The sequence below is a fragment of the Choristoneura fumiferana genome, chromosome 19, assembly GCF_025370935.1.
Source record: "Choristoneura fumiferana chromosome 19, NRCan_CFum_1, whole genome shotgun sequence".
Lineage (NCBI taxonomy): Eukaryota > Metazoa > Arthropoda > Insecta > Lepidoptera > Tortricidae > Choristoneura > Choristoneura fumiferana.
Genome location: NC_133490.1, coordinates 11,547,604 through 11,572,082, shown reverse-complemented (window position 1 = coordinate 11,572,082; position 24,479 = coordinate 11,547,604). Strand labels below are relative to the sequence as shown.

The 24,479-nt window shown below is 35.6% G+C and overlaps 3 protein-coding genes across 24 annotated transcripts in view; all 3 read left to right on the top strand.

The window, feature by feature from the left end:
• The window catches only part of LOC141438818 (muscle calcium channel subunit alpha-1-like), a 187,827-nt gene that overhangs the window by 29,264 nt on the left and 134,084 nt on the right, over positions 1-24,479 (top strand). The window lies entirely within an intron of this gene.
• Positions 5,148-9,443, top strand: LOC141438627 (uncharacterized). Its single transcript, XM_074102491.1, has 6 exons — positions 5,148-5,185; positions 5,509-5,591; positions 6,665-6,859; positions 7,780-7,833; positions 8,328-8,378; positions 9,365-9,443. Exons 1-6 carry the CDS (start codon positions 5,148-5,150, stop codon positions 9,427-9,429), a joined length of 486 nt encoding a protein of 161 aa, XP_073958592.1. The 3' UTR covers positions 9,430-9,443.
• Positions 17,354-19,844, top strand: LOC141438626 (uncharacterized). Its single transcript, XM_074102490.1, has one exon. It carries the CDS (start codon positions 17,619-17,621, stop codon positions 19,842-19,844), a length of 2,226 nt encoding a protein of 741 aa, XP_073958591.1. The 5' UTR covers positions 17,354-17,618.

The window sequence follows — 24,479 nt, the reverse complement described above, 5'->3', positions numbered from 1 at the left end:
TTTTTTTTTCAGGATATTTGACCCGTGGTGTACGTTGTGACCGCGCCAGCAACGCTTTCGATATTCTTCGTGCTGTTGCGGGATACAGTAAGTTTAATATTCACTTTTATCAACGTTGCATTTGTTGTCAAGCGCGCAGAGCGGACGAGCGGACGCGGCCATACTGACATTCCGTTTGGGTGTTTGTGTGTTGTTTTATATTATATTTTTAAACTAGCAATTCTTTTATTACATATTTTTTATTATTTAAAAATTTCGTATGCATGTGCTGGAATCCAGTGGGAATATCGGGATAAAAAGTAGCCTATGTGTTATTCCAGATGTCCTGCTACCTAAATACACAATTTCATCCAAATCCGTCCAGCCGTTTTAGCGTGAAGGATAACAAACACTTTCTTTCTTTCTTTCACACACAGACATTTACACACACACAAACTTTCGCATTTCTAATCTTTTGTGTTCGTAGTCCTTCCTCTAGGAACTTATTTTATGTCTTTTGTATAACGCACCTATGCTTAATAACTCTTTTTTTTCTAGAACTTCCTGGAAGCTTCGACGGCTCAATAAACGTCATCATCGAACGTAAGTATACATTTACAAATACATATTAATACAATTGTTTTAATACATTAATATGCAAGGTGTCGCAAAATTGGGTGGCACTATTTACCGGCCACACAATCATCATCATCATCATCATCCCAGCCTATATAATAACGTCCCACTGCTGGGCACAGGCCTCCTCTCAGAACAAGAGGGCTTGGGCCATAGTTCCCACGCGGGCCCAGTGCGGATTGGGAACTTCACACGCACCATTGAATTGCTTCGCAGGTTTGTGCAGGTTTCCTCACGATGTTTCCCCTTCACCGCAAAGCTCGTGGTAAATTTCAAATGTAATTCCGTACATGAATTTCGAAAAACTCAGAGGTGCGAGCCGGGGTTTGAACCCACGACCCTCTCTTTGAGAGGCGATAGGTCAAACCACTAGGCCACCACGGCTTTTTGGCCACACAATACGGTCATGGAAATACCGACCTGATATTTCGTACACATTCGTATTTTTTCTCATCCAATCTTATAGCGTGGGATATTGTTGGATAGGTCTCTTAAAACCATTAGGGGGTTACTAAATGATTTTTCCATTCAGTGATAAGTTTGCAAAATATTCAACTTTAAAGTGAACATTTTCATTAAAATCGAGCGTCCCCCTAACCCTCTAAAATCTAAACCGGTGGGTGAAAAAATGAAAAAAAAAATCAAAATGGTAGTAAGTATATCAAACTTTCAAGGAAAACTATAACGGCTAAGTTTGCTTGAGAATTATTAGTAGTTTTACTATTAAATAGCAGCCTAAGGTATAAAATATACCTAAACTTGGAAGATTCCGTATAAAATACGAAATCCTTAAAAAAGAATATTTAATTTTTTCGAAATGGCTACGGATACTGAACGTGGACCCAATCGTAACCAAAACCACACACTAACTGTGTAATTATAATTAATATGTTATGGGTAGTAGGTATTTAAACGCACATCAAAAAAAGATCTTTTTTTATCCAAAAAAATTCCGAATTCACATCAAAATTACTGATTGCACAGTAAAATACTTCACTCAAAATATTACGTAATAAACTGCAGATTATATTCGTAATAGTGAAATTGAAATAAGATGTATAATAATGAAATTTCAAGTACAGAGGTCTTGTCAAAGCCACTATTTAGGTTTGTAGTTAAATTACAAAAATATATATTTATATTGCACTCCATACACGTAACGGAAATTGTTTTTTTTTTAACTCGCATCAACGTGTGGCACATTGTTCGACAGCTCTTTTGAAAACATAGCAAGGTTTCTCAAAAACTTTTTTGATTAAGTGAAGATTTCCGGAAATAATCGCTCCCAAAGTAGCAAAAATTGTGTCCCCTCCCTCTATCTTGTAAACCTTGACCAAAAAATATGCAAAATATATGGAAAGGTAACGCTTAATAAATACTTTAAACGAAAATTGGTTTCAACATGATCGGATATACCGTTTTTGAGTTATTGCCGAAAAACTACGCTTCTCAACAAAAGGACGTAAGTGCCGTGAAAGTGTTTTATTTAATTGTGTTATAACACACATAATATTACTTGTTTTTTTTTCGTAATGGCTACGGAACCCTATCTTGGGCGTGTCCGATACGCTCTTGGCCGGTTTTTATTATTGCACAGCTAATAATCACTAACGCACACCATACATTAGAACTCTTTTTTTTTAAATTATAGCTTCTATTTTTAATAAATAAAAAAAATGATTTATTTGCAGATTACAGAGATCCATAGAATTGTTAGTAACAAAGCACTTATAAAACTACATTAGTATGTATGCTTATAATAAAAACGGTACCTAAAACTACTACTTATTTCCTACATACACGAAGGTCGGTATATCGGCGGAGAATATCCGAATCCCACCTGTCTTCTATCATTCTCAGGAAGCTATTTGAGGTCCCCCTCATTTTTTTCACATCAAATATATAATTACCTATTAATTTATTTTCAGCATGTACATAATTTTTACATAACCAGCACTAGTAGGGACCAAATTATTTCCTAAATAAATAAGGTTCTGGCGCTTCGCCGGCCGCCGAGGCGCGCTCGCTTTGCTCGCTTGGCTCGCGCATTGTGGTCGCAATTGTACCTAACGCTCCTCCTCGCTCCGCTCGTCGTCGTACCTAATTTTCCGGTGCCAAATTGACAGTAAAAGTTATTTTGCTATGAGAATGAGTATCATCTACGCACGCTCTAGTTAATTTGCTGTGGAGTCAGTATTTTATTGATGTGATTGTAGTGTTTTTGTATAGTTTGTATTGATGTATATTTTAGAATTATCTGCAGTACCTACTAGGTAGTTTTGCTAAACATTTTGTTTATTTGTATTGAAATAATTTAATTGATGTACAGAGGTATATAAATGATAAGAATAAATTGATAGGCAATTATTTATTTGATGTGCAGTTAATAATATTCCATAATTTATCCTTATGTTACAGTTGGAAGGGCGGTTGGTATCTTCGTAGACGTAATCATCCCAGGACGTAAGTACTTAATAATCACAATTACTCTAATACCCGTCTGGTGTCGGGTTAGAATTACACCTCTTCATTTCTTCCGTTGCCAGTATGTAATATATGCATTTTTCTTTGTGAAAATTCAGTGTCTAGTATGTATTTCAACCAGAAAACGTACTGTATACATTTTGAACGTATACATTATAAAAATATGCATTTTGTGCCAAATGACTAAGAACCATTATGCGTTGTAAGCATTATATATTTTGACCACTATGTATTTCAAGCTTGTGCGTTTAGAACTTATGTCAAATAACTTTATATATTTTGATGCATTATATTTTTCAATTTTCGGTATTTCAACTGTATGTATTTCAACCGATATGTATTTTAAATTTATACATTATAATACGTACCCCTTCCGTGGATGTCGTAAGAGGCGACTGAGGATATAGGTTAAGGTATACCGTAGGCGACAGGCTAGCAACTTGTCACTATTGTACCTACCGTTTTTGACAAACTTAAACCTAAAATTGCTAAAAGTGGCTCCGAAGTGATAATTTTTCGTGTGCTCTGCTTAATAAACTTTAAACCAATATATATTTGTACGGAAAGAGATGTCACATCACTTACAAGTGTCAAAAAAAAGTTTGAAATATTTGACATTCAAAATGACCAAGTTAATGTTGAACTAGAGACGTTTGTTTTGCGAATTTATTCCTCTTCATGCCATTAACAACATACGTTAATCACAAAGAAACAGACCAGTAGTTTTCGAAATACTTAGAAAAGTAAAAAAACTTTCAAGTGACATTGAGAGGAACACTGTCAATAATATGAGTAAACTTGGCAGATTAATAACTAGCATTATAACCAATACCATAGGCTAATAACGTCAGGGGCATATTTTGTTCCCTTACACGGGTATAGCCTTTCCTATATGAAAAATTCCGCAATTTTTCCTTTGGCACGTTAGTACGCTAAACACACGAGTTATAATTATCGCGAGTGTAGGTAATAATCCCGTTTACGTCTTTATTATGAATAAAAATGAGAAAACTTTAATATTATAGAAATAGAAATAGAAATATTTATTCGCTAACGCACAAAAATAATAACGAAATACAACAATATGCAACTCGCGAAGGGTCCCAGCTCAGCATAGTGTTTGGCCGGTAGGCAACGCTGGTCTTCCGCGTGACCGCTTTACTCACGGAAGGCGACAAAATTTCCTAAAAAATATAATAGCAATAAACCAAAATACAAAACTAATTACTACAAATAAATAAAAAAATAGTAATATATAATAAACAAAAACAAAACACACAACACACACTAAATATTAAACTAAGTATACGTTTATCGAAAATGTTGAATCCTCTCTTTTCCTATAAGGAGTGGTGAAAAATTAGGTATAACTAAGTATGTTTAATGATATTCAGTTAGTGACGAATTGTTTACTATGTTTATTAATAACACTCTGTTTTTTTACAGTTGGACAGCTGTTTAGCAATTGTGAGTATACATTTCTTATTTTAATCAACACATAAATAAAGTTTATGAACTACCTTCGAACATTTCACCTCCACTACGTTACATAGTACTTTTTTTACTTGAAATAAAATACAGAATACGGGTTTTATAATTTTTATTTTTATAGTTAACATATAGATATATATAATATATATATATATATCGCCGTGGTCTAATGGTTTGACCTATCGCCTCTCAAGCAGAGGGTCGTGGTTCAAACCCCGCTCGCACCTCTGAGTTTTTCGAAATTCATTGCGGAATTACATTTGAAATTTACCACGAGCTATGCGGTAGGAAACATCGTGAGAAACCTGCACAAACCTGCGAAAGCAATTCATGGTGCGTGTGAAGTTCCCATCCGCACTGGCTGCGTGGGAACTATACCAGCCCTCTTGTTCTGAGAGGAGGCCTGTCCAGCAGTGGACGTATATAGGCTTTATGATGATGATGATAGATATATATTTAGTTAAGTTTCTTAGTAAGTTTCTTTGTCTTCATATTATTATTATATTTCAAAAAAAAAAACAGAATTAGAGTTTTTTATATAAACTTTTGTACAAACTATGACAAGCGCAAATAAAAAGGTAAACCGCCGTAAAAGGTAAGGTAGGCCGCGTATTGCTTACCTTGTAATTTTCTCTGTGTACCTGTTTTCTGTATCGCTTACTATTTCTGGTGTACAATAAAGATTATTTGTATTGTATTGTAAACAACAATAATCGAGTGGAAAACATGAAATGAACAAAATTCATAGACAATTTCAGAGTTTTGTTAATGCATGTTTTATATCAGTTTTCAAGATAATTAAAATCACAGATTAATAATAATAATAAACTTGATTGCCATCTAGTAATAAATATGTTTTATCTCTGCCATCTAACGTTACATTGTTCTTTAAAATATATTTCATCTTAAACATTTTAGTGGTCATCGGCATGAACAGAATTCTGGTCTGTATGCTGGATCACCTAGCTTCTTTGGAGCCAAATCTGGAGACAGAAGACCAGGTAAGAAAGATTTAAGTATTACGTACAGCCCTTCAACCCCTTGTCGGCAAATTAGCAAACTACTGACCCCTCCTTTGCTTAAGTTAATTTGAATATTTTATTCTGTGGACTGACATCTGTCCACACATCTGTCTGTGTGTGTGTGTGTGTCTGTCTGGCTTTCTGTTTAGTACAGACCTAAGTCCTATTATAATGTATGTATTGCTGTTGATGCTCCAAATAAATAAAATAAAATAAATAAACATAAAATACAATGAAACTCACTCATATTTAATTAAATAAACCCGTGGACTCACCTCTGAAATTGAATTTAATTCGACATGTATATATGTAAATGCACACACACACACACACACACACACACACACACTGCGACATGTTTGGGGATACCTCGTAACCCTTTTGGTACACTCTTGATCTACGAACGCGATAATGTGTAAATAAATGCCTCTCCCTCTCTTCCCTTTCTGCCTCTTCTCTGCACTCAGTCGCAGTCCCTGAAAAAAAAACTTAGGTACCATCAGCCAAATATGTGGTCTATCGCCCTAAAGTTGTTAATCATGTCAAATAACCTAACCATAAAATTTTAATTCATAACACAAGCTTTTTTTGACTGACTTTTTTTTGACTGTACTTGTACATCCAACACTACATTTGCATATCAAATTTCAAGTCAATGCCATTAACCGTTGATGAGTTCCGTCCTGCGGTGACGATCCTGGCCGGACTACCATGGTCCTGCAGGATGTCACTACTATAGATTATTGTAAGTATTGTCACGCAATTTACATAAGTATTCCAAATTTCAAGTCAATCTGACTACTGGAAGTTGGTCAAACTTGCAAGGTTTGATTACAGCTGACAGACAGACAACTGGACAGGTGAAAGTAAATAAAAGCTTGTAAAAAACAATTGTGCCAATAGACGTGTCTCTCAACTTGAAAGTTCGACTTTAGCGTCATATTCATATGTTAGGAACTTGTTTAAAAATTGATAGACCACTTGTCTTATTAGGCTGATGGTACCTACCTATACTTTCAGTATGACTTTTATCACATAGTTTTCTTTCATAGGATATGGTTCCGCATCCGACAACTACTTCATCTGCCATCCCAACTACGGCAGTAAATGGGGATGGAAGCTGTTCCGCAAGGGATACAAGCACCCCAGCCTCATTCTGGACTCGTATGGCATCCGTCACGCTGGACTCAAGGCTGATAAACTCATCAAGAACGCCACTAGAGGACGAGGCGTTGACAGTCTCCCTTGTGAGTAAAGTATACAAACACCTATGTATCCCCGGGTGCTGCCTTTTCGCGACGTAACGTTTAGCAACCGGTTTCATTTCGCAAACTGTAAAACTGTAAACATTTCAGGATTTATTTCAGGACCATCGTGCAGGTAGAACCTTTTAGGTTAGGTTAGGTTAGTTTTATAAAAATCCTGATATATTTACAGTTTCAGAAATATTAAACAGTTGGGAAAGGAAAAGGGATTTTAAACATTTAACTTATATTATCATACAGAAATGTAAATGTTTAGATATTTTAATGGGGGAATTTTAAGTCACCAATTATATTGACGTTGTTTTGTTTACATTTAAATACCTATGCAAACCCAGTATTATACTAACTAATTTGTCATGCAAAATATTTGCAGGTGGTAGGACCTTGTGCAAGGTCCGCCCGGATTGCTACCACCATCTTGCTCGCTAATCCTGCCGTGAAGCAGCAATGCTTGCACTGTTGTGTTTCGGCGTGGAGAGTAAGACAGCCGGTGAAATTACTGGCACGTGAGGTATCCCATCTTAGGCCTCTAGGTTGGCAACGCGTCTGCAATACCCCTGGTGTTGCAGATGTTTATGGGCGGTGGTGATCTCTTACCATCAGGAGACCCATTTGCTCGTTTGCCATCCAGTCAAAAAAAAAAAAAAAAAAAAATATACGCCCCTATATACACCACATACGACATTTATAATATTTCTAGCTGTTGCGCGCGATTCCGTTCGCGTAGAAGTATGAAAAATACAAAATAGTGTACGTCCTATTCTCAGACCTACCGAATATACACAAAAAAATATATAATAATCGGTCAAGCCGTTTCGAAGGAGTTTGGTCACTAACATTTTAACCCCGAGAATTGTATATGTTAGAAGTAAGATAAGATAAAGGAATTTTGTTTTTTTCAGACGCTCAGAAACTTATTGTGCTTTGGATCAGAGAACTCTGTGATCTAGCTGATAGTAAGTAAATCAATATTAAGTATATAAAATAATGACTCTTTCGTGTACCTAAAACCTACAAAACTTATTGAGGATTTGGCTTAAATTATCGCCATTCTTACTCCTAATAGGTGTTACGGATGCGTATTTATTCGCATAATTTTTGCAAGCCATAATCTGTTTGTCATAATTTTTGTTAAACATAATTTTATTCTGTCATTTATTATTAAAAGTTCTGTAGAATTGTTTTAGATCTTTTTTAAATTTAGTTTTGCCTCTTTTTAAGAAAGATAGAAAAGAACACATTTATTTACTAATACAGAAGACACACGAATACAATAAAATTTACACAATTACACACAAATAAACCAAATAATATATACATGATAACACATAAAAAATAGTAACATACTTACTTAATACACAATTTTGTGTGTCCCCTCAAAACCGAAACGGTCACGCCAGCAGCGCTGATTTTCCGCCAGAACCGTTTTAAAATAAAATGTTTTTCGCAGGAGACATCAATCAGTGGAACAAGAATTATATGATCGAAATTTACATCAGAAGTAAGTTTTTAATTATAAGATTCGGCATTCTAAGTCAAAGTCAAAGTCAATGATTTATTTGTTCAAAAAGTAGGTTACATGGTTAACAGGTGTTATGCCAACATTTGAAAGTTTACCACTTTTTGCCGCGTACAAATATTATAAACAAGAGATTTTCATCTACATGTAGGTATTCGAACTCAAATTCCGCGATTTTATTAATAACACCGTGGTCTTCATTTGCGTGCACTCATCAGGTGAGATAGCGGTCTATCACAGTCAGTTTTATGTAAAAAAAAAAAAAATGTTTTATGAACACCCAAGCAAAATTCAATGCCTTTATACAGGGTGAAATTTAGGACGTAATACAAAGTTAGTGTTTCATGCTCAAAAAAAAATTCGCCGCTTTCGAGCATTAACTTTGACAGTGAATTTGAACAAAAAATGTATCTATAAATATAATAAAATTACTTTTAGAGCAACCTGAGCCCGAAAATTAACGTAGTTACTGAAAAAAGAAATTCTGAATACGCTGCCCTACTCTCCCCGCAATTCCTACTTACCCCGTTTTACGGTAATACAAAATTAGTGTTTCGTGCTCAGTTATTGCTGGGTAATATAATGCTTAAATCTTTTGTTGAAATTCGGAAGTCCGTTCTACAGGTGTCCATATGGCTGGCTCTTTCCTCGGTCAATGTATTGGCTGCCATGCAACGACGACACGCAGCCAGCCTTATGGGCACCCTGCCCAATATCTAGTAGCGGTCTGTGTGATATTTGTAAATATATGTTTTGTAAATATAGAATTAAGTTAATTGTTATTTTTGTATATTTTTGAAAAAAAAAACATTTTTTGTACATTTTGGTATATATTTTTACATGCCAATCGGTTGTTGGTTGTTGGCGGTTGTTAATTTTTCATAATATCCACACTTGATCTTGTTTTTGTTCCGGCATCTTATTATAAATACCAATATAAAATACTGAAAATATCTTTTATTTTACAGTATCATCTATGATTGGTGCTTTCGGCCGTAGTTGTCAACGAGGACGTAAGTTTACTAACCTTTAAAAGACCAATCCAACGATACCCCACCCCATGTACCTATGAAAAAAAACCACCCCCACTTTACATCTATGGGAGGTACCCTAAAAAATTTTTTTTTTTAATTCTTTATTGTACCATTTTGTCGGCATAGTTTACATACATATCCGTACAAAATTACAGCTTTCTGGCATTGATAGTCCCTGAGCAAAGCCGCGGACGGACGGACAGACAGACAGACAGACGGCGAAACTATAAGGGTTCCGTTTTTGCCATTTTGGCTCCGGAACCCTAAAAAACAAAGTATAGGTGGACTACATTTTCTTTGTTTATTTCAAACTAGCTTTTACCCGCGGCTTCGCACGCGTAAACTATTCGGTCTGGTAGTTGCAATTGAAATTTTCGGGATTTTACAAAATACCCCTGGAAATTTCCAAAATTTATATCGTGGTCTTCATTGAGGTTGTGTTGTGAATAACTGTACAAAATTCAAGACTAAACCCAGTGCTAAAATTTCAAAAAATTTCCCTATCCAAATTAAAATTCATATCATTTATTCAGTAAATAGGCCGCAATGGGCACTTTTACACGTCATTTTTTTTAAATACCAGCACTTTCGGAAAGACCATCATTGCCAACAAGAATGCGCCGCAAGAAGCTTGGCAGAAAGTCATTTTTTCAAAATAAATAAGTACAAATAAAATACTTAAAAACTACAGTAAGTATACAATTAAAGAAAAAATTACAAAATAATAATAACAATAATACACGGATGTATGGGGTCCCTTAGTTACAAAACTATCCCGTGGAAATATCGGGATAAAAAGTAGCGTATGTGTTATTCCAGAGGTCCAGCTACCTACATGCAAAATTTCATGGCTCTAAGCCCAGTGGTTGTTATTTCGAGACTTTATCCCTAGTTATCCCGTAGGAATATCGGGTCAAAAAGTCACTTAAGTGTTATTCCAGATGTCCAGTTACCTACGTACCAAATTTCATGACTATAAGCCCAGCGGTTATTATTTCGAGATTTTATCCTTATCCCGTGGGAATATCGGAATAAAAAGTAGCCTATGTGTTATTCCAGAGGTCCAGCTACCTACACACTAAATTTCATGGCTCTAAGTCCAGCGGTTGTTATTTCAAGATTTTATCCCTAGGTATCCCGTGAGAATATCGGGTCAAAAAGTCACCTATGTTTTATTCCAGACGTCCAACTACCTACATACCAAATTTCATGACTCTAAGCCTAGCGGTTGTTATTTCGAGATTTATCCCTATCCCGTGGGAATATCGGGATAAAAAGTATCCTATGTTTTAATCCAGGTTATAAAATAACTTTCCGCCAAATTTCATCCAAATCCGTCCAGCCGTTTAAGCGTGAAAAAAAAACAAACATACTCACTCACTCACTCACAAAACTTTCACATTTATAATATTAGTAGGATAATAAATAATTGTCATTTAATTCAGATTATTATCTATAGTTTGTTAGTTACAAAGCCTTATTTATTTTTGATAGATCTAGTCGTTATGCCAAACTTAGTGGAAAAAGAGTTCTCGCTGGCAGAGTTTAATTTTATACTCTAGTTTTTAAGTATTTTATTTGTAATTATTTTATTTTGAAAAAAAAAACTTTCTGACAAGGTGCTTGCGGTGCATTCTTCTTGGCAATGATAGTCTTTCCGAAAGCGCTGGTATTTTAAAAAATGACGTATAAAAGTGCCCGTTGCGGCCTACTTACTGAATAAATGTTTTGAATTTGAATTTGAGCGAGAAAATAGTCGATAGCTTATCGCTTCGATGCTGGCGGTGGGACAAATTCCTATAGCCAGAGGTAGCTTAAATTTAAATACAGAGGCATAAAGCGGAAATGTTTAGTGTATGTACAATCGCCGCTATAAATCGGTCGTTGCTGAATCGGTTTAAACACCACAAAATAATCATTTAACGCGTTTTTGATGGACGTCAAATGCGGTTTCATTATAACAGAAATGTTGAGCTGAAATTTATTTTCAAGATTCGAGTACGCATTTCGCAATATTCCGCTTCATATTACGTTGCCAAAAATTAATATGAATGGGATTAAAGCCAAGATTTAAATTGAATGGCGGGAGCTGTAGTATATAAGTATTTCTATCTCACTTATCTCACTTGAGAGCCGTGGTGGCCGGTAGCGGTTTGATCTATGGCCTCTCAAGCAGAGGATCGTGGGTGCAAACCCTGATGCGCATCTCTGTGTTTTTCGATTCAATTTAAAATTTACGTGTGGTTTTAATTTAGTAATACGAAGAAAATACCTAAAAACGCGACTGACCAACCTATCTTGAGCCACCGCTCGTCGCCTCTATCCTCCTTCACCACCCTTCCCCACCCCTTATAAAACCACCCTTAATAACATTTTAAAGAATAAAGACTATAAACTGAATAATTAAGTGATATTTGTAATTTTCTTTTCTTTTATAACAATAAAGAGATTTAATAAAAAAAAAAACTCAGCCAGAAGCCATATCAGCCGCAGGTAGGCAGGCAGCTACGATAAGTTTTTTATTGTTTTATTCGACTGGATGGAAAACGAGCAAGTGGGTCTCCTGATGGTAATCTCTTACCACCACCACCGCCCATAGACATCTGGAACACCAGGGGCTTGCAGATGCGTTGCCAAGTGCCAACCTAGAGGCCTAAGATGGGATACCTCAAGTGCCAGTAATATCACCGGCTTTCTTACTCTCCACGCCGAAACGCAACAGTACAAGCATGCTGCTGCTTCATGGCAGGATTAGCAAGCAAGATGGTAGTAGCAATCCAGGCGGACCTTGCAAGGTCCTACCACCTGCAAAAAGTTTGTGAGTTAACCATGTTTTTGCTTCATAAATATTCGTCGCATTATAACTACCAGCTTTATTAAAGATTTATCACGAAGCTGGCAATATTTGAAAACCGTAGAGAGTCATTAATTAGCACAGGTTTTAATTAATTTTAAACAACGGCCTCGATGCTGTGATTAAATTTACTTTCGTGAGTAATTTGCGCCGTGCCGCTTATTTGAAGAAGCCAAAAATATTACAATCCTTTTCTTGCGGTATCACGTTAATCTAGAAACGAAAAGTTCTTTATTTTATAGTTTGGCTAGCTGACCATCGTTCGCTTCGACGTATACATGCATATATATATAATGTACACAATACATACTATTTAAGAAAATTAGATCAACTAGCCCCTTTACAGCACGACAATTTAATTAAAAACAAATTATTTGTTTCGGGTGTATCGTTAATAAGAAGAAATTGAAATAAATATTGTAACAACAAAGATCTCTTTTTTTCTTAAATTAAGGTTTTTACACCCAAAATTTTCACTTTACTGTATAAATTTTTCAAAAAAATTCTTTCGTACCAACCACGCACTTGACAATCATAACATTACCTATAAAGTAATAAGAAAATACTTAGGTGCAGTCGTTCTAAAGCTATATTCACATTAATAGGGTCGTATTTTAAAGTAAAAAACGATTGAAGAGTATCCTTTTGAAAGAACATAAATAATTTGTGATTTCAAATTAAAACTGTCCTTTTAACTTCGTAAGGCTTACATTTATATTAAATGTTTAATTACGTCCATTTGAAGTCACCTCTCAACTGCTGGGTTTGATGTTGCGTTTGTGTGTCATATTGAAGTTAGTACCTTAGTTCGGTTTGCAATGCAGAGTTGCGCCCACGTTAATTATCATGTTTCTAAAATTAAAATAAGTTTTAGCAGTAATAGCAGTTTAGTGAACTAAAGTAAAAGTTAGACAAAGCTCAGAAACAAAGTTTGTGCGTAAGTTTCTTCACATTATTGAGTTCAGCAGACGATTGATAGATAACCTTTGTTCTTTTTTGTTTAATTTTGGCCTGAAATCAGAGCAAATGTTTAAAAGTGGTGCTACCCTTTAAAATAAATCTATACTAACTTGAATCTTTATCATGTTTCGTGTTTATCTGGAATGCAGCAAACAACCGATTAAGATAAGTTTTACTGTTGTTTTTTTTATTAATATACAATTTTTTGCTGAATGTGCATTTTATAATTCGATTCCAAAACCGTTGAAAAGTTTGCTCCTGCAGAGACGCTCCGACCGAAAAAATGTCCCTGCCAGATCAAAGCCAAAATATCTTTATTCAATTTAGGCTATAACAAGCACTTATGAATCTCAAAAAATCTACCACCGGTTCGGAAAAACCTCTTGTTTAGAAGAATCCGACAAGAAGAACAACGAAGTATTTTTTTTAAACAGATTTACAATTTATTAAATGATACTATACATCACAAGTATTTAACACAACTTTATTTTTAACACAGGTTCGCTATTTGAAGGGAGCTGTCCATGATATAATCATTAACTTTATAATACGCCTTAGATATTAATGTTGTCTTGACAATAGATCTGAATTTTGTATCTGTTACATTTGTAATATTTTTTGGAATTTTATTATAAAAACGTATGCAATTTCCCAGAAACGACTTTTTAGTTAGGTTTGGATCATTGTATGTATTATCTTCAAAACGCAAGTATCTATGCCAAATTTCAGCTCTGTTAGATACCACGATGTGGTCGAAAAATGGTTTTCAAATTCGGAAACGATGACCTTAAAACCTAAATGTAATTTAATTTTGATATGAATTCCATGTTATTTATTTTATTTCATTTAATATTTAAAATTTGAATTTAATGTAATTGTAATTGCTTGACATTTTAATTAATTAATTAATCATAATAGCAATAATCACATTTTATAATCATATGACATGATACGAGTATGAATTTTTGTGATCTAAAATAAATTATTTTATTATTATTTATTTTATAAACATACGAACGTTGCAAGTTAAATCAAAGCTGGTTAAAATAAGAGGTTAGTTGAGCTTGTTTAGGTTGCACTACTCTCATTAAACTTTTTGTTGTTTTCTATGACAGATATCTGTGATGCCGTCCTTGTTTATTCGTACAAAATAATCAGAAACTGAATCATACATTTTCTGTAACTTAAAAAATAGGAATTAAACAGAGTTTTCTATTATGTACAGTCAAACAAATTGAATCACGAGTCAAGGTGAACCTTTGTGCTACTAATGTCATGTTGACATCTCATACTTTTGTCAAGGAAATCATAGTGAAATTGATTCATAAAAGGTTCCACCCTGGGTCATGATTCAATTTGTTCGACTGTACAGTCAAGTGCAAAAATAAGTATCTATTCGAACCACTCAAAAATATGATACTACGGCCTTATTGCGTCGGAATAAGAGACTGTGGTACTTATTTTTGAAACTTTGAATAAGTTGATATTTTTACATTTTTGTACAATAAAGACAAATTTACAAAAATAAGCTTTCATTAGAGCCAGCTATTCGTAGCGAACAATCGAGGTGTTAAAATAGCTCTAAAAATAACTTCCACTATATCCAGCGAATTAAGTTAGTCTACGGAATACCTGAGTAATTAACTTTTGGCGAATTTCGCCAACGTCGTGTTTTTCTTTATTCACTCTTGATGACTAGCGATGACAAGGGACTATTTATTTTGTTAATTAATTTATCGCTCCCACTACGGCTTTTCATTGTTGGCGTAAAAAATGGTTAAAGCGATAGAACATAAATTTTTGGAGGAGGTATCACTGTGAGTAACAATAAGCTGCTTGTCACCACCAATAAATTGATTCTTTTCATAAATCTCCAATAAGTGATTTTCCATACATTTTGTTCGTTAACACTAACTGTGACGTCACTTGTTTTGTTAGTCAATTTAATTGACAACCATGGCAAGGGGCGAGTTATTTGACTAAATTATTTTTGTAATAATTGCTTACTGTATTTTTGAATAATAAATTGACAACTATAATTATAAGCTAAAAAAATCAAGTTTTATAATAATTTAATAATTAGAGTTCTGTCTTGGGACTATTGGTTAAAAATTGTACATATATACTACAATATATATACAATACATGGTTTCTTGCAGGGAAATTCGCAAGAGACTCACTAGCCAACGTAACAGCTCCGAAGCAGTCTTACTCGCAAGCTGTGGTTGCCATAAAAATGAATAACGACCACTTTATACTACACCATATTTTTCGCAATCAGGCATGAAATTTCTTAATGATTTTATTAACTAAGCCGTAGGGCTGACGTGAGAACCTGATAAAGCAAAAAAAAATCATTTTTACTTTATTTTATGCGACAAAAATTAACTACATTCCGTGCTACATACAGAGCCTTTCGTAGCATGTTGTTTACATGCATATGGTGAAAAAAAAAACACAACGCTTCATTAAGCTAACGCATGTGAGCAGAAAGACACAGCTCAATAAGTTTTGAGTAAGTATCTAACAGTGTTAAAACAACGCTTTTAAAATATTCGTCTAATAATAGAATGTCTAATGTATCTAGGAGGCGTAGGAGGTAGTAAGGCGTAGATAATTTAGTTTTGAAAAAACTTTTTTTTGTTAGCCTTTTAGCACCCCACTGCTGGGCAAGGGCCTTCCTTTTTTCCGCCATTCGTCCCTAATTAGTAAAACCTAAAAACACCCATACACCGTCAAAATACTAACTGCGCCAATCTGAGACCTCTTCTACTTTAATTAAGTATACCAACGAAAGCTAACATAACCTATCCCTACAAATACTTCAAAACCTATTATAAATGTTTTTCAAAACTTTTTCATTTATTTTCAACGTCATTTTTATGTATCAGAACAGAGGGCAAGAGTAACATTTCAAAATTGAAATATTCTACGATAATGTAGCCTTCATTTCTTCATTTAACTTTATTGGACTTGTATTTATGCACCTGAAAACAAGTGTATAGCCGTAATATGTATTTTGATTAGTTTATGTGCCGATAGATGTCGCTGTACGGGAAATTAAATCAACCTGAATCGCGCTGGCGAGATTTTTCCTAGGAAGTATAAAAGGGGTGTCAAATTTAAATATATTGTCATTCGCCGAGCAACCGTTGTTTGATTTACATCAAGGGCAGCGGTTGAACATGGTCCTTCAGAACTCGGATCTCCAGTAACTTGGAGGTGACCAAGCGGACCGCGGCGCTTCTCGGAGCCGTCAAGCGGCAGTTCGGGCTGAGGAAGCCGGACCTGCAGACGGAGCCACGGGACACGGCGACGTAGGGGCCCGAGGAAGCGGCGGCCGCTACCTTCCGGGACGAGGAAGGAGGGAGCTGGAGCTGGAGCGGGAGCAGGAAGGTGCGCGCGCAGAGGATAGTGTCGCGAGGTATTGCGTGCGAAGCGGGAAAACTGTAAGTGACAAGCCATTTAACTTTGTACCTTAGTGTTTCGGACGGAAGAGTCAAAATTCAGTGCAATAGAATATTCAAGCAAAAGTGAACCTTATTATAGTTAGTTTAAAAACTTAGAAAATTAGCTAGAAATTAGGACTTGTAAAATTTAGCAAGAAAAGTGGTTCTAACGGGGAACCTATGCCCGATTTTCGTCAGAGTCCTTAAAACTCAAACACTTGTAAAATTTTGAGAATTATTTTTGGACTTAGAAAAATTTGGCTTTGGGGACTTAGAAAAATTTTGAAAAAGTGGACTAATATCTTTGGTAAAAATGGAAGTGGTAATTAAAATTCAAATGCAAACGTGCAACCAAATTACTAAAGACTTTAAAAATTATAAAAAATCACCAAAAGATCGGATCACTAAACCTTATATTGAGATAAGGCTCCAACGGTTGGAAGAACTCTGGAAAAAGTTCTGTGAAGGTCACGATCGACTATTAGAAGAGTATTCGGCAGAGTACGATACGAGTATTTACGCAGAAAAGGAAGTTTTTGACGTGACTAGCGAAATTTACATGGAGTATAAAGAGGAGTTATTGACGGCTGCACAAATGTTTATTGGTGAAGTTATGACCAAAAATTCAAAAGACCAATTGTCGGAAAATGCGATTTCAAAACAAGTTTGTATTAAACTGCCGAAAATTGTAATTCCAATTTTTTCGGGTAATTATTCGGAGTGGGTAACCTTTAAGGATTTATTTGAATCTCTGGTGCATAACAACAGTACAATTAAAGATGTTGAAAAACTACATTATTTAAAGGGATATCTGACTGGTGAAGCGGAATTGTTACTTCGCCAGATACCGATTTCTAATGCAAACTATTCAAAATGTTGGGAGCTTCTAAAGCAGCGCTACGACAATAAACGGTTCATATGCAATATGATTTTAAAACGCTTTTTGAGTCAAAAAAATGCTGCTGTAGAATCTTCAACATTCTTGAAAGAGCTCATTGACACTAGCTCGGATTGTTTGAGTGCCTTAGCTAACATCGGTGTAGACGTGAGTACATGGGATGCTATTGTCATCCATTTGCTCACTCTAAAGTTAGACCAAGAGACTCGCAAGCAGTGGGAATTGAGTGCAACTGGAGGTACAGATTCCAATACATTGCCATCTTTCCAAGAATTCAAAGATTTTATTACCAACCGATTCAGAGCTTTAGAGTTTGTGGAGACCAAAAAACCCTCGAGTGGGATTCACCACTTTAGTCAGGTTAAACCTCGTGTTTTACACACCGTCCAAAACACTCAATGCCCCTGTTGCTCGGAATTACACAAAATTACATTTTGCAAACAATATGCAGCCCTTGATGTTAACGCTCGTCGTAATTTTGTTCAGGAGAAGGGTTTATGCTTCAACTGTTTGGGCAATAATCATTCTGCCAAGTTCTGCCAGAATGCGACTTCATGTAAGATTTGCAAGCGTCGTCACCATACCTTGTTGCATCCTACAGATGCTACACCAGCAAACACTTCTGGCGCTAAGGTTAGCAATGTAGGTACAGTCGAAGCAGAAGAGCCACCGCTTGTTACGAATTGTTTTGCAAGAGGGACTGGGCAAGTTTTGTTGGCAACTGCGATTGTCAATGCTAAATCCAAAAGCGGAGTATACATGGCAATTCGAGCATTATTGGATCAAGGATCGCAGGCTTCTTTTATAACTGAAGCTACCGCACAATATTTAGGGCTAAAAAAGGAGCCAATCAAAGGGAACATTTCAGGTCTTGGTGGGGATAATAATCTTATATCTAAAGCTATGGTTATATTGCATCTACAGTCTTTGGCTCATCCAAACATAAATATATCTGTACAAGCTTATGTACTGAAAACGATTACATCTTTTCTTCCAGCAAATAAGGTCATGGATTTAAATGGATTAAACATAACAGGAATACAATTGGCGGATCCTGATTATCACACACCTAATAAAATCGACGTTTTACTAGGTGCTGAGGTATATAGTCGGGTAATTCAGGATGGCGTCAGGAAGAATAACCAGGGAACACTGCTAGCTCAATCAACAACATTGGGATGGATATTGTCTGGGATAGTTGATTCATTTAACACAACATTTTCGGGAATAACGGTTTTACATTCCCAAATCAATGAAGACAATATTCTAAAAAGTTTTTGGGAGATAGAAGCTGATTCTTCATCGCAAAAGAGGTTGTTATCAGAGGAGGAAGAACGCTGTGAAAGCATTTTTGCTGCCAGCACTAAACGTGATTCTGAGGGTAGATATGTGGTAAAGCTTCCCTTTAGAGAAGAAGATCCCAGCTGTAAATATGGTCATTCCAACGAAGTAGCGGCAAAAAGGTTTTATTCATTGGAAAACAGGTTACACAGGGATACAGAGCTACAGTCTAAATATAAAGAAGTCATAGATGAATATCTTCATCTTGGTCATATGGTGGAAGTGCCTGAAAATGATAAAAATGAAAATGCAGTGTGCTTACCTCATCATCCGGTGGTTAAAATGGATCGAGAAACCACCAAGGTTCGGGTAGTGTTCGATGCTTCTTGCAAAGGAAAGAATGGGATTTCACTCAATGATGATTTAATGATTGGACCAAAACTACAACCAGATTTAAGACATTTGGTTATGAAGTGGAGAATGTATCCTATCTGTTTGGTATCGGATATTGTAAAAATGTATAGGCAAGTAAAGGTCACAGAAGAAGATGCTGATTTTCAAAGGATTTTATGGAGGGAAAATTCAAATGAAGTATTGAAAGAGTACAAGTTGTTGAGAGTTACATTTGGAACCGCTTGTGCTCCGTATTTAGCTGTCAAGGCTCTTCAACAGGTTGCCATTGATCACGGAAGGGATTACCCTATGGCATCTGAAAGAGTATTGAAGGATTTCTACATGGATGATCTTATGACGGGATGTATGACAGTGGATGAAGGAGTACAGGTGTATAAAGAAATGAATGAATTACTAGGGAAAGCTGGATTTGAACTACAGAAATGGACGAGTAATAGCAACCAGTTGATTAAAGCAATGAAGTTAGAGAACAATGAAAAAGAAATTGAAGATGAACTAAAAATAAAGCATGATGAAATAATAAAAATTAGGTCTTACCTGGAACCGGAATTCAGATGACTTTCAATATTCAGTGAAACTGCCGCCGATGAAGAAACTAGCCACGAAAAGAACTATTATATCGGATATTTCTAGGCTATATGATCCGTTAGGATGGGTGGCGCCTAGTATAATTTTAGCTAAGGTAATGATACAGAAGCTTTGGCTAACTGGCTTGGGTTGGGATGAAGATGTGCCATGCAAATTATTACAAGAATGGAGTACTTACCGTGAAGAGCTTAGTGAGTTGACTAAAGTACATATTCCTAGATGGTTGGGCATAGTCAATAAAAATTCGGAAATCGAATTGCATGGATTTTGTGATGCTTCCAAGATGGCGTATGCAGCAGTTGTTTATGCTCGAATAGTAGACAAAGATGATAATATCACTGTTAGTTTAGTAACTGCAAAAACGAGGGTAGCACCCATCAAACAAGTTTCAATTCCAAGACTGGAACTTTGTGGTGCTGTAATGCTGACAAGATTGTTAGTGGAAGTATCACAAGTCATGAACATAGCAAAAGATAATATACATGCATGGACTGATTCAACTGTGGTTTTAGCCTGGTTAAATAACCACCCAAGCAAATGGCAAACTTTTGTAGCGAATCGGGTTTCGGAAATTTTAACTACTTTGGAGTCAAACCAGTGGTCTCATGTGTCTTCTAAGCACAATCCTGCAGATTGCGCTTCGAGGGGGGTGAAACCATGTGACTTGAAAAACACAGAAATATGGTTTCATGGACCTGAGTTTTTGAAGCAAAAATTTATTAAATATGAGAAACCAAGAGAACTTGTCACCAATCTAGAGGAAGTTAAAGTGCATCATATTACGACGGATCTAAAAATATGGGACCGATTTTCATCACTTACTAAATTAGTTAGAGTACTGGCATATTGTAGGCGTTTTTTAATAAACATAAGAAAGCCAGAAGAAGAAAGAAGACGCACTAACTATTTAACGGGTCAAGAAATTCATGAGGCATTAAACATTTGTGTCAAACAGTGCCAACAAGAAAATTTTGAGCAAGATTATAAAAATTTATTAAATGGTATACCAGTGTCCAAGAAATCAACATTGAAAACATTGAATCCGTTTCTTGATGAGAATGGACTGATGAGAGTTGGAGGTAGATTAGAAAACTCTCAATTGGCATTTAATAAAAAACACCCCGTTTTGATACCTAAAAAATCGACTATGACTAATTTAATTATTGCCGATGCACATCTTAAGACATGCCACGGTTCAAATCAATTGATGCATAATTATATAAATTCGAGATATTGGATCATTGGAGTCAAAGACTTGATTCGTGGATATGTCAGTAAATGTGTTATTTGTGTACGGTATAACGCAAACACACAACCTCAGTTAATGGGTCAACTTCCATCAGCAAGAGTTACGCCAACACGAGCTTTTAAATTCTGTGGAGTGGATTACGCTGGTCCAATATCCTTAAGGACAGCTAGTGGGCGTGGGCACAAATCATATAAAGGATATATTTGTTTATTTGTGTGTATGTCCACTCGAGCGGTACACATAGAAGTGGTCAGTGATCTAACATCAACGGGATTCTTGCAGGCGTTTAAAAGAATGGTTGCACGGAGAGGTCATTGTCAAGAAATATGGTCTGACAACGGAACTAACTTTGTGGGCGCGTCAAGAGAACTAGAGGTATTATTTGGTTCTGAAAAGTCTAGAATTTTGCAGGAAATTGCTGATAGTTTAGCGAATAACCATACAACGTGGCATTTCATTCCTCCTCACGCTCCAAATTTTGGTGGGCTCTGGGAAGCAGGCGTGAAATCAGTAAAATATCACTTAAAGAGGGTTATAGGATCTACTACTTTGACGTTTGAAGAAATGTCTACGGTTTTATCACAGATAGAAGCATGCCTGAATTCGAGACCATTGTCTCGTATGGATATGGATCCTAACAATATTAATGTCTTAACCCCGGGTCATTTTTTGGTGGGTGAATCACTTGTGACAGTACCTGAACATGAGTATATGGATCGCAATTGTGGTTCTTTAAGAAGATGGCAGTTAACCCAAAGAATGATTCAGGACTTTTGGCGAAAATGGTCTCAAGAATATCTTAATAAATTTCTACAGAGATATAAGTGGTCAGGGCAAACTCCGGAACCAAAGATTGATGAAATCGTCTTAGTTAAGGAAGACGATTTACCTCCTAGTCGATGGTTACTTGGCAGAGTGATAGCAAAACATCCTGGTAAAGACGGAATTACGCGAGTGGTCACTTTAAAAGTCAAAAATTCTGTAATTAAGAGACCTACATGTAAACTTTGTGTTCTTCCGATTAATTAAATATGTAATAAAAACGTTGTTATTTATAAAATTTTACAATTCGAATTTGTGGAAAGAAACTGCATGTTTTAATGAATTTTTGTTGTATTTACTAATGTGGTTGTTTAATGTGATGTTATGTTTTGCCACGGTGGGCGGCATTTTTAAGTTAGGTAAATAAAGCAAATGGTTGTAAGTTTTAGAGAAATTAAATATTGTTATGTTTTATGATAAAATGTTATTGGTTTATGTTATGTTATTATTTAGTCTTAAATAGAGTGACAATAATTATACCTATGTTGGTGAGATGCGAAAATATTTTGTAGGGACGTTTAATTTGGTTATAATTGTGAATGTATAATTTAACATTTGTTATGGTATCAGGTTGTAACTAATTGTATTTAATTTAACTAATTATATGGACACGATTGTCCATGGTGGGCGGAATGTATAGCCGTAATATGTATTTTGATTAGTTTATGTGCCGATAGATGTCGCTGTACGGGAAATTAAATCAACCTGAATCGCGCTGGCGAGATTTTTCCTAGGAAGTATAAAAGGGGTGTCAAATTTAAATATATTGTCATTCGTCGAGCAACCGTTGTTAGATTTACATCAAGGGACAGCGGTTGAACAAACAAGTATAATACCCTGTCGGTTCTTTGAGTTTTAACAAAATAACTCTCCGGAGTGTCGCTCTTCAATAGACAAGTATCCAACTTTTGTTCAACAGAAAGTTTCATTGTGTCCTGGCCGGATTAATACGTGAACTTCGTAAAGGTTATCTAAGCTTAGGGGACCACGTCCTATTAATTACCTAAGTTTGTACGAAGCCGATAATTAATTAAGAACTTTAGTTAGTGCGAGTTTGGTGACGTTGGAGCCAGTGTTTTGCGGCTGCGGTCTGCCTTCTTTTATTATCTGTGTTATTTTTGAAGTGCTACTAAAATCTAACTTCTATCATCTTCAGAGTAGTCATACCTAAACATTCTAATTAGCTTACATCTTTTCTCAGAATAAGAAGGCTTGAACTGTAGTTCATTCGTGGGCTGAGGGCAGATCGGGACCTTAAAGTACAAGATTGAACTATTTTGCAGGTTTGAACAGTGCCTAGCTATGAAGGAAAACCCTTAATCGAAAGCTCATTGTAAATTATAAATGTACGCTTTATTGTAAAATAATAATATCATTGTGTACATACTACAACGTTCCACGACTACACTAGACTAGAGCAGTATATAGCTACATAGCTTACATTCACGCTTCGTCTCCCGGAATTTCCCTTTTCTTATCCCGTGAAATTTTGAAGAATCCTTCGTACCTACTCTCTGTTTACTACAAAATAATAACGTAAACCTCGTAAAACTTAAAAAAAATCTTGATTGATCTCAATCTTTATTTCACACTTTTTACATATTTAGATTTTGAATGAATTGAGAACTTAGCATGAACACATAAATAGTAAATGGGCAGTGACAATAATTTGAAATAGCCTTGGTCAAGCCCAAGTGAAGGAGTGTAGGTAGTACACAGAACAATCGCCCTTGTGTAATAAACAAGTTTATTGACTAACATTTAGAATTATTTGAACAAAGTAATTGATCTAAAATCTAAACTTTACTTGCTTTATGAAACACAAAGTCACGCTAAAATGCCCTAAACTTTCCTAATGATTATAACTTGTAATTTCACACTATTGACTTAAGAGTTGTTTGCGTGACTACTGAAGAAACTTACCAAATTTTACATTGACGTGTCATTTTGTCATTAAGTCAAAAGGAAGGGTCCGGAAAAACCCCATCATTTCAATAATTGTAAGTGCATAACGTCAAAAAATTTACTTGGGACCCATTTACGGTCGAAAGTTTTTCTTCAATTAATTATTAACAAAGTTGATTTAATTAATACCAAATATCAACATAAACATCGCCACGACTATTTATTTCGGCACTTTGGATACTGCACGCACAAATTATTATTATTTCTATGCAATATTTACACGGGTAGTGCGAGACGGAAAGTCAAAAAATTTCAACTTTCATTGCAAATCACAGTCACAAAGCCACAAAGTAATCCAAAACTCAACGTTAGTTCACTCAATCGTGTCTTGGCACCGCAGAGAATGGAAATAGGCAGGATATCGATTAGAATAACACAACTCTTTTCGCAGAACGCGAAGCAAAGAAAATGCACAGATTCAACCGACGTACTTGAGGTGAAATTCATAAAATGTTCATACGAAAACAATGGCCCCTTCGTGAGTATCGAGTGCGACTAGTTTTGCAATTTGGTTATTTCCATAGCGGTGAATACTTACCGTCATATAAGACATACTTAAATAATTGAAT

Coding starts and splice junctions, on each gene's coding strand:
- LOC141438627 (XM_074102491.1), top strand. CDS start 5,148: ATGACAAGCGCAAATAAAAAGGTAAACCGCCGTAAAAG. Junction 5,592..6,664: donor ATCTGGAGACAGAAGACCAG/GTAAGAAAGATT, acceptor TTTCTTTCATAG/GATATGGTTCCGCATCCGAC. Junction 6,860..7,779: donor AGGCGTTGACAGTCTCCCTT/GTGAGTAAAGTA, acceptor TGTTTTTTTCAG/ACGCTCAGAAACTTATTGTG.
- LOC141438626 (XM_074102490.1), top strand. CDS start 17,619: ATGATTTTAAAACGCTTTTTGAGTCAAAAAAATGCTGCTGTAGAATCT.